Source organism: Limulus polyphemus, unplaced genomic scaffold, assembly GCF_000517525.1.
Source record: "Limulus polyphemus unplaced genomic scaffold, Limulus_polyphemus-2.1.2 Scaffold1079, whole genome shotgun sequence".
NCBI classification, from domain to species: domain Eukaryota; kingdom Metazoa; phylum Arthropoda; class Merostomata; order Xiphosura; family Limulidae; genus Limulus; species Limulus polyphemus.
The window spans coordinates 20,195-31,454 of NW_013666689.1; the positions used below are offsets into that span (position 1 = coordinate 20,195).

The 11,260-nt window shown below is 31.4% G+C and overlaps 1 protein-coding gene across 1 annotated transcript in view; it reads left to right on the plus strand.

The window, feature by feature from the left end:
- The window catches only part of LOC106462036 (uridine-cytidine kinase-like 1), a gene marked incomplete at its 5' end in the record, with an annotated part of 31,174 nt that overhangs the window by 8,714 nt on the left and 11,200 nt on the right, over positions 1 to 11,260 (plus strand). The window contains 2 exons of the mRNA XM_013921907.2: positions 4,329 to 4,345; positions 8,396 to 8,588. Coding sequence (XP_013777361.1) covers positions 4,329 to 4,345; positions 8,396 to 8,588 — 210 coding nt within the window. The remainder of the gene's footprint in view (positions 1 to 4,328; positions 4,346 to 8,395; positions 8,589 to 11,260) is intronic.

Consider the following 11,260-nt stretch of genomic DNA (forward strand, 5'->3'; position numbering starts at 1 on the left):
CTACGTTTTCCCATTAAGATAAGGTGGCAGCGAACGACAAGGATGGTAATATGATGGTACCATGATGACAAAACCTTGTCGAAACGTTGTACATTTGCTGTTATGTTAAACTTATATTAAAGTTTTTCTTCATTACCCATTTAAGCCGTCTCCAGCCATTATTAATCTCAAAGTGGGTTCCTCGTCATCGAAATTGCATCAGTTAGTTTCTTTTAATATCTTAATTTGTTGTTTTATTTGAGCATTCAGTCTATTAACTTGACTTGCGCATGCTGGATTATGCGTTGAGTAGCGAGTTCTCCTTAGTTGTCACGTTTGACAATTAGAGCATGTATCTCTGGTGTTAGTGTCCAGTGTTTGAGAATGTTTGGTCTTGGATCGCGGGATTGCGTCTTCAGTAGCTTTATGGATTGCTTTTGTTACGTTTTCTATGTAAGCATCTAGTTCTTGTTTTCTGTTGATGTGGTTAATAAATCATGGGAGATATGTGTTTAGGGCTGCATTGAACTCTACCCAATTTGTGAAACTATAGTTGTATACCGACGTAGAGGTGTGTGTTGCTGGGGCATGTCGGGTGTGAATCATACAAGAAATGGGGAAGTGATTGCTTGAGATTTCTTCATGTACCGTGAAATTAGTGATTTTTGGTAACATTGTGGTAGGAGCTATAATGAGATCTAGAATGTCGTATGAGTCATTTGGCGAGTGATAGTGAGTAGGTATGTGGTTGTTTATTATTTGCATGTATTTGGTAATAAGGAAATTACATAAAGTTGTCCCTCTTGTTGTGTTTCTATAGCCTTTGAGGTCTTTATGTGGAGCGTTAAAATCACCAATGATAATGGGTGTAGGGTTTCTGGTTGCACACTGTTGTAGGAAATTAAAATCTATATCTTTACTTGGAGAACAGTATACGGCTAATATTGAAATTATTAGGTGTATATTGCGGAAAATTGTTTTGTTTGTGTCTGATTTGAAAGTATCTTCTATTGATATGGGTTGAGATAATTCTAGGCTAATGTATATAATTAACCTTCTGTTATTTTGTGTGAAAGGTAAACTGAGTGATTTATACTTTGGAATGCTACTGTTTTGATGTTCTTTGCAGAGTGTTTCTGATAATATAAGGATGTCGGCATTTATCTGTGTGTTTAGGTTATTAATTTCTACCTTTTTTAAAGTGAGATTCACTTGGAAATTGATATGTAATATTTTAATGCTAGTTCTCGCTTGTAGATTCTAAGTGATAGGTGGTGTGGCCTGAGGTTGGGGAGGGGGAAGTAGTGTTTAAGTCAGTGAATGTAAACTGTTGCAGGTCTTTAATAGTATCTTGGTGGATTGTGGAGAACATGCTGTGATTGGTTTATATATCCCTGGTACTGATTGGTGGAAAGACTGTATGTCGTTTCAACCAGTGGTAGTCATAGGTTGCTCACCTCTAATCCCAAATTTCTGTTTAGTGAAGGCTTTATCATGTTAATGTAGAAAGATTCTTTAATTTTTCTTGCCTTCCAAAATTTATATGTATGTATGTATGAATGATTCTAGTTTTTTCCCAGTTTATTTTGTGTCCAGTTGCAATGGCTAAATTTTGTATTTTCATGAGTTTTGTGCTGTCTTTATGTTCATTTATTCTTGTCCTATAGATTCTTCATCAGTGTATTAGCTATATATAGCAGAACCCTTAAAGCTCTAGCACTGTAATTGTGTGTAACTTTGGGTGTGCTATTATATATCTTATTCTATTTTGTCTTGTTTTAGGAAAGTGTTAGCCACAATTTAACCATAGATGTCATTACTTTCACTTAATTTAGGGTGAGCAACATAAGGTTCTCGTCAATGAATCAGGGTTATTTACGTTTACTGTACATGGTCAAGTTTTAGTGTTCTTATATTGTTAGAATTGTACTTTTTGATAGATTGTTTAGGCATAGTGTTCATGATAAGTATATTGGAATGGATGGCAACTGCCTTTTGTAAAACATAGCTATCTGATGGAAATCTTACAAGACAATAAGATCCATTGTAGTGAAAACCAATCAGAAACCTACTAATGATAAACACAAAATGATATTTATGAAATCTTATGTTCCTGCAATGAAACATACATTGAAGAAGCAGGAAAAAGACTCGGTCAAGTGGAGAATAAACACCTTCTTGTCTGATTTTCTTACAGGAATGTTTGTTTGTTTGTTTGTTTTTAATTATGCACAAAGCTACACAAGGGCTATCTGTGCTCTGCCCACCACGGGTATCGAAACCCGGTTTCTAGCGTTGTAAGTCCGCAGACATACCGCTGTGCCACTGGGGGGCCTTACAGGAATAACAACGTGCTTTTTAATTATCATACAGAGTTATTCTTGTTGGCAAATCAGACAAGAGCTACAGGTGAAACTGACCATGATCTTCACTATTAATTGGCTAACAGATCTAACACACACCAATCTTTTTTTCTTCTGTCGGAGTTTATTGCCATACTTAAAAGTGCTGGGGCATTGAAGAGCAGCTTTTACAAAATTGTCCACTGATTTCAATCGATGAGTTCCTGAGGAAAGTTAAAGCTAGAAACTTGTTTGAGCAATGCTATGTTGCAAATGAGAAACTATAGAAGAATAGCAAAATTTTGTTAACTTTCTTTTAAAATAAAAGGAGTGAAAAACTTGTAGTACAGCCTGGTGCTACAGTGTCATCTCTAAAGTGCAGTAGAGTACAGCAAGCTAGTGTATTATTATAAACTGTTGAAATGATTTACAATCTAGTATTTTTCTGTATATCATTCATAGGGTTAAGGCAGAAACATTTTGCAGTAAAGTGAAGTTGTTGAGTGTATTTAATTTCAACTGTTCATTAACAGTTTGTGTGTATATTTCTAGCTATTAACACTTAAGTTCATATTCTTTAGTTAAATATAATTTGTTTCAAATTTAATCTTTTTTTGTAACTATACTCTAAAATATGTTCATTTACTCACTCAGTAGTGTTTTCCAATCTACACAGCTAAACGGGGTGAGATTTTAATCTTTTAAGATAGACATTTTTGAAGTACTCATTAAATTTGTAAGAAAGCATGAGAACAAGAAACATATATGCAAGCTAAGATAATCTCACAGTTTTCATTTAACTGAGATTGTGAATGACAAACCTTATTAGATCAAACAAAGTATTAAAGTGACTTATAAGTATCACAATATTTAATTGTTAAGTAAATCATTTTACTCGTTTATAAAAGTTCCAGAATTTTCATAACCTAACAACCTCATATAATATGAATAAATTTTGTAAATATAAATTATTAATTATTAACCATTTTTGTTCATGTTTGCTTCTGACGAATTATATTTCATATATTTATGCTTCCTTTTTTTTTTTTCATTTTAAAAAGTCACATCAGGGGTATTAGATTACTAAAATGAAGTTAAATCCGCTATTATGGAACTGAAGCTTATATGAAAACAGGCTTTGACACTTTTATATTCTCTTCAGTCCAACTTTTGCTTTGTCAAAACTTGTGGTCCATGATGGTGGATCTTAACTTCATTTTAGATTACTTCACACTGTATTGTGTATTTACCTACTGTTATAATACATGCTACTTTTAAAAATCAAATGGCAGAGATATATATATTGGTAGGTGTTTATTTTTAGTAATACAGATCATCTGTTCTGTAGCAAAGCATCCTGAGAATTCTCATTTTTTTCAATATCACTGGTTTTTAGTGTTTAGAACATAAATGCAAACACTGATAATGTTCTTTTGTTTTGATTGATGTGTAAGATGTTTCTAAAAGCTTGTGAAATGGTTTGCTTTGTTTGACTTGCATAATCTACTTTTAAAAGTTCTGATGGTGTTGTCTTTTTCTGTTTGATTTGTAAGATTAATTTTTCATTCAAAAAAGTTGTTCTGCTAAATAAACACACACATCTTAAAACCTGTACTAATAACATAATTCACAGTCTAAAGGTTTTTTGTTGTTTGATTATTCACATTTTCCATTAATTTTTGCTTTATGTAGTCTACTAATATTTTATTGATGCTTTCTAACAACTTTTAAAATAGATCATAGTTGCTGAAGTATTTTCTAGAAAAAAACTTGAGTTACATAATAAATGTTTCTGTTTGTTTCTTAAAAGCTCAGTATTAAAATCTAAAGAGATAACAACCCAAATAAATATCAAACAGTGATTTTTATTCCACACCAGTAAATATACATTCTGAATACTTAATTACAAAGACTGTACCAAGTTAGTTGACAATATTTTTGTTACTTAAATTGTGAAGGTGAAATTTGTAACAGATTTTTCTCATTTTCTCTTGCTGATGGCTCCAGAGGGGATTGAAATTGAGGTAGGAATTAAAACTGGTGTTTTTAAAATACATTTAAAAAATAAAATTCAGTATATTTTAAACTTTAGGCAGTCGTAAAATAAGAAATATTTGTTAGTTGTTGCTTGTAAAATTGAATGTTGTATTGTAAAAGAACGATTACTTACATGTAGACTGTTCTGTTTGTATAGCTATTTGAGAAAGCGTCAAAAGGGTTACTTTTGAATTTGTCAATCAAAATGATCTTATCTTATTGTGTCTTAAAGGCTTGTTGAGAGTAAGCCAACACTATTTAAACTTATTATTTTTAAAAGTGACAATTTGTTATTTCACTTAATACATAAACTAGATTTTTGTTATATATTAAGTAAAATCAATTGCAAATGTTCATTTTTATTATAAATATAAATTGATATTTATTTCTACCCAATTTGTGAGAAATGAAGAGTTTAATACAAAGTCTCATAAGCTTCAAAATTTGATGTTTCTATATTCAAATGTTTCTACTGTGCATATGAAAAAAAGAATCAAACAAGATTGATATTTAAATATCATTATATATCTAACTGCAAGGTGCATGGTTAAAATTTAACAACAAAGTTCTGTTTAAGATATCCTGCATGAAAAGAAAAAGTCCAATAATCCAGAATAATTCTATTATGTTTGCAGTGAAATGAATGACATCTAACAGATTGTTTTTGATGCGTGCTCTGACATCTAGGAGAGATTACTGCAGCTATTATACTATGGACGGTTATATACAAATGTTTACTTCACTTTAATTAATAATAGACCTAGCAAGATTTTGAAAACCACCAGAAAATAACAAAAGATGACCATGTTTTAGTTTGTTTTATGAATGTTATTCATGCATATAAACATGATTGTAAAATGTTTCATATCAGTTTACATAGAAACAAGAAAGCATCCCAAAATTAACCTGGATTTGCTCTTTTTTTCTTTTCTATTTTCAAATTTGAACAAGCCATAAATAATTTGTAATATGAAAATTTAGAAACAAAGAGAGAGAATCATTGTATTTGAGCTCATGTATGAGTAACTAATCACTACATAAAATGTATAAAAAGAAAATGACTTCACTTTAATAAGCTTTGCTTAATCAAAAATTGTTAGATATTGAACCTTTACAACTGATTAGTGTGTAATAAGTTATTTGGAGGCATGTTAATTAATAAATTAAACTCAACAAAAAACAGTTAAAATTAAGTATTTGAAGAAAAGAACTAAAAAGAAAGCATAATTTCTTCTAAAATTGGCTCTTGACAATGTCAAACTTAATGATATCTGAATCAACTACTTTAACCCTATGTGCATGGGTAGGACTTTACTTGTACAGAATACCATTCAACATGGTATTGCATTTGATGTTAGAGTTATCAACATTTCATGATAACACTACATTGTTCATTTTGGAACAATTAGTGTTAGAGAAAATGCCAAATACAGTATACAGAGATACTAAAAAACTTTATTTATGCATTTAGAGATTATACAAATGAAAATTTGTAAACTTTACAAAGGGCAAAATAATTTTTTATTCTTCACATGAATATCATATTTCACTCTAACATCTCAATGTCTAATTTAGACTGACTTCAGCATTTTACAGACATCTCTTTATTACTAAATTTTCAGTAACACATCTGATTTTTTTTGTGTACTACAGACTTGTGCTGTTAACTAAAAGCTTACCTCATTTCATGAAGATACACTTTGTAAATTCAGAATTTTATTCAACTCTACTAATGTTTTTAATTACCATTAACCCTTTCAGTGCTGAATAATAATTTCATACTAATGTCACATTACTGAATATATTTTCCACAAAGATGAAAAAACATTACCTTACACATTTAGATAACAATTATAGAAAAACTTTTCATACAATTTCACACAATTTTCATACAATCAAGAGAATAGTTTGAACTGATAAAATTTTAACTTAATTGACATACAATAATATATTCTACTGTTAATTTCACTTTTTTCACCATCTGCTTACTGGTCTGTATTGTTCTTCTGAAGTCTTTGAACTGCTGCTTGTCTGTAATCACTGTCGAAGTGATACAGTTCATAGCATGGAACTACACACATTGCATTGTTTGCATTTAAAGCAAGCAAGTATTTCAGGGCTTAATGCATGGCTTTAAAAAAAGCTGTAAACATTCAGGCAAATCATCATACCTTGATCTTTCACCCAGACTCTTAAGAGATATTTTGTTGGCCACTTTGACAATTCAGATTACAAACCAAACTGTGTAGTCTGTAGTGACTAGTCTAGAAAGCACAAACAAACAAACAAACAATTTTCTTGTTGATCAGCACTGTGCAGGATATAAGTTTCTACCAGGGTTACATTTCATATCTTATGGTAGATAGTGTCATACCATTTTTAGGCCTTGTGAGGAAATGCAAAAGTTCCAAGTTTTTGATCCAGCATGTTGACGACACCCTCATGCTAGTTATATATCTCAACTGCTGACGACACCCTCGTGCTATTTATATATCTCGGCTATTACAGGATTGTCAATTTCTTTTTAGCTGACCTCTTCACCTTTAGCATGAACCTGTTTAGTGACTGTATTATTAGTGTGTACAGTGGACAAAAGGTGAACCTGTTTTCTAACTTGCCAAGCACAAGCAACTAGCTTTCCTTTTTTCATAAATACATGATCATCACCTTTTTCCAGATATAAATGCTTTGGATGAATCTGATGGTGTTCCTTAGTGTCCAGGCATCACAGTACCACATGCCCTAATGCCAAACCTTTCTAGTTTAGCAGATAATAGATCAAAGTCAGCATAACCCTATCAGTCATCAATTGCAGGTTGTTGTATTTGAAAGGGCTGTTGTACGTACAACTGCAGACACTTACTGCATCTAGTCCTGAGGCAAGGGTGGTAGTACTGGCTGGCCAGCAGTTCCTCTCCTTCCACTTCCATGTCTCCTTTCTGGTCCTCTGTCTACATTACTGGGAAGTGTTTGAAGGAGTAGGTGGCTTGACTCTACCTCACCATTCTCTCCCTTGTGCACAACCCTGGGTATGTAATGTTGAGAGTGCTGTGGAGGCCCTTGGTTTCTGAGGATATCTGCCTGGTAATCACTTGCACACTCATCACTGCTATTGGTATCTGAACATCATCACTGTCATTCATTATAATATTTCATGCTTCATTAACTCTACATCTGTGATGTGGACACCATTTTTAAATGCCCAAAATATTACAGAATTTTAAACTTTTTTGCAGTCGTAATCTTTGTGATTACTAGCAATAAATGCCATTATTTTCCCAATAAGTCCATGCAAGGGATTCCTCAAAACATTTATTTTCCTTTGCTAGAAAGCTATTTGGTATTACAAAACTAAATGACAATATATTTTAACCAAACAGATAAGGAGTAGTTATGTCACTTTAAACAAACAGACAAGGGTAGTTATGCCTACTTTAACCAAACAGAGAAGGGGTAGTTATGTCTACTTTAACCAAACAGACAAGGAGTAGTTATGTCTATTTTAACCAAACAGACAAGGGGTAGTTATGTCTACTTTAACCAAACAGACAAGGGGTAGTTATGTCTACTTTAACCAAACAGACAAGGGGTAGTTATGCCTACTTTAGTCACCAAACAGACAAGGGGTAGTTATGTCTACTTTAACCAAACAGACAAGGGGTAGTTATGCCTACTTTAACCAAACAGACAAGGGGTAGTTATGTCTACTTTAACCAAACAGACAAGGGGTAGTTATGCCTACTTTAGTCACCAAACACACTTTGTTTATACTTCGACATTAGTTGCCATCTGCACCAAAAGGGTTAAGTGTATGAATGATGATGATATCATTTTAGAAAGTTTTATTTTAGATATTGTTTTTTAGAATCTTCCTGATGTACATACATATTTACATCAGAACTTTTCCACAGAGTTGTTAAAGATGTATGAAATGATGGACATGTTGACATAATTTTAACTTTGTCTTTGAAGTAATGATTGTTATTTGTATGTAAAATTTGCTTGATAGTATGATACATTTTTTTATCTACTTTTAGATCTAAACTTGCCCACACCCATATTGGCCAACCACTCCCAAACACGCTGCACATAATGCCTTCCACACCTCAGATTTTGGGCATGCATACTTTTATCAGAAACTGTGAGACATCACGAGACGAATTCATTTTTTATTCAAAACGCCTTATGAGGTTGTTGATAGAGTATGCTCTCTCTTTACTTCAGTTTAGAGTAAGTATTTGTTGGATAAAATTTGTCTTTGACTGAATTAAAACATTGTATATGTGTTTATGGGAAAATATATCCATTTAGTGTTAATTTTGTTGTTGTTTCTTCATGCTAGGGTGATTCTTGAAAAACTAGCCTGCTAAAAAAGCAGTCCTCAAAATTAGGATATCGAGTCCATGGCAGAAAATAAGCCACCGTAAGTGCATTAATCAGGACAACAACATGGCAAATGCCATGGCCCACTCTGAAGAGATTCTTTCACTTAAAAATACAGTTAACACTTAATACATGAGCAGGGTACAAGACAAGCATCCTCATTAAGGTAAAAAGAATACTTACATTAGGTTTTTTGCATTGATTAAGTATTTTTTTTATTAAAATCAAAAAATTAGAAGCAACTGTGCAATATTCAATATCCTTGGCATGTCAAAATCAAAATGAAACTGATATTGTTTAATGCTAGCAAAATACAGTGAACAACTTTATTTTCAAATATTGATAATCCTCATTCTTCAAATAACGGAAAACTGAACTTTTCTGCTTGCTCTCCATGAAATAGTATCAAAAAAAGTGTCAAACTATCATAAATTTAAATTGATTAACTTCACTGCCCTCTGTAACACTAAAACACAACTTGACCATTTTACACATGATTTTACGGAGTGTATGTTAGTTCATGTTCTGAATCACATTTTGATGAAAGTAAATATATTTTTAATTGAACTAATAATGTGTGAGAAGGAATTATATATCTTTTCACCACTATGCATGAAATAATGAAAGATGCATTAGAAGTGGAAATTAGATATATTTTGAGTTATATGTTTGTATTATTTCAGCTATTGATGTTTAAGTGAATAAACTATCTTACCTAAAAAAATGCAGTACAAAAGTTTTAGTGCACACGGGGTTTATTATTTTATGCAGTATTTTTATTTTCTGTTAGACATAACGTTGAATTATTAAGTTGGGTGTAAGTAGTTCATTTGTGCTTTACAAACTCTCTCAGAAATATCTATATAGATGACCGGCACTTTCAATACTATTCCAGGAACCTTACTTTAAAAAATGAGATTTGCCTTGATTTGTTACCTCAGTCTACTAAATATAGTTCTAACTGACATCTCAAACTAGGCAAGTTGAGGTGATATCATTAAATATTCAAGTAAATTATCAGCATTTTATTTTTTTATAAAATTAGAATCTTTTGTTATTCATGAATGTCACAATCTCTACAGTGTTACATTCAAAATTTAGTAAAATAACTTTATTATTAATGTATATTAATAAACTTGGCATGAGAATGTAGTTTATAATTCAAATTTTTGTATTATCTGTGTTTTCACTTCTTAATTTTAAAAAAGTACTTAAAGAATTCTCAGTATTAATTTTTCTGTGTCATATGCTCATCTGAGTTCCAATTCCTCTATTTCAAAGTCTCTTAATATCAAAATTAGTTTGCTGCAGTTTCCAACCGATTAGAAACACAAACTATACATAATTACAATTAAGCATCTAAAATTTTGAACCTCCTACCTACCTTTTTGAATTTGTCAAATCCACCAAAGATGGGCTTCCTTTCCTGATTTTTGAGATAGTTTGTTAATCATCTTTACAAAGCTGATAGCCATGTTGATAACCAATATAATAGGCAGATTCTTCACTATATGAATCTTGGCAGCTGTTGTTTACATTTTCTTATGTAATCTTTTAGTCAGTGGAATTACATTGTATGTGGTGATCTTGTTTCTGTGCTCCGGGCACCAAAGGAATTTTTTAAAACTTGTTTAATGCTTACTTAGAAAACTAAATAAGTTATAGTAGATTTTGGACATTTTATTCTAATGACTGATATACCTTTGCGTATTTGAAAGCTACATGAATTCATTCTTGAAAACCCAAGTTTATGAGGCTTATTGAAGAACGACTAAAATTTTTTACTCTAGTGCAAAGAAGCTTGAGTAAGCAGTAAGTTCTACAAATCCTTGTTTTTGTGTATACGTATGTATATATTGTTATAGATTTTTCATAAAAGTAACAAAAATGTAAAAATTAGAAACTTCTCAGCTTAGGCTAACAAAATGTCAGTAAGATAAAGCAGCTATGGTTTCACAAACTCAAGTACTCTCTAAAACATTACACATAGTAATCATGTATTTTTTTACACTATGGGAAACGGGGATTGGGTTCCTTCTGTAATTTATTGCATTTGACATGAGGATTAATGCTTCAGTGGGTACAAAGTACAGCGATAAATCCATAAAATTAAAAGAAACATGAAAACATTAAAAAGTTGAAACCATTAAGATCAGTAATTTAGAATTTTCTGGTCAATATTGTAATTAATGCAAAGGAAAAAAATATACATAAATATACGTTGATTATTTCTCTACAGTTGTTGTTATGGTATAGAAAATATGAGGTAAAATATAAAGTATTCTCAAAAAATATTTTTCATATTCATTTAGGAGGCTCTAAAGGTTATGAAAATGAAATATGAAAACTGTAAGGTGAAAAGAAGTATTATTATTATTATTCTTAACATGAAGATCACCTTTCACTCACTCAGAATGACTCAGTAAAGGCTTTGGAAATTTACAGACAAATTTTTAGTAGAAATGCTTCATTAAAAACAAATTTTTTATGTTGTTACAACAGACTTGTAGTGTTTATTG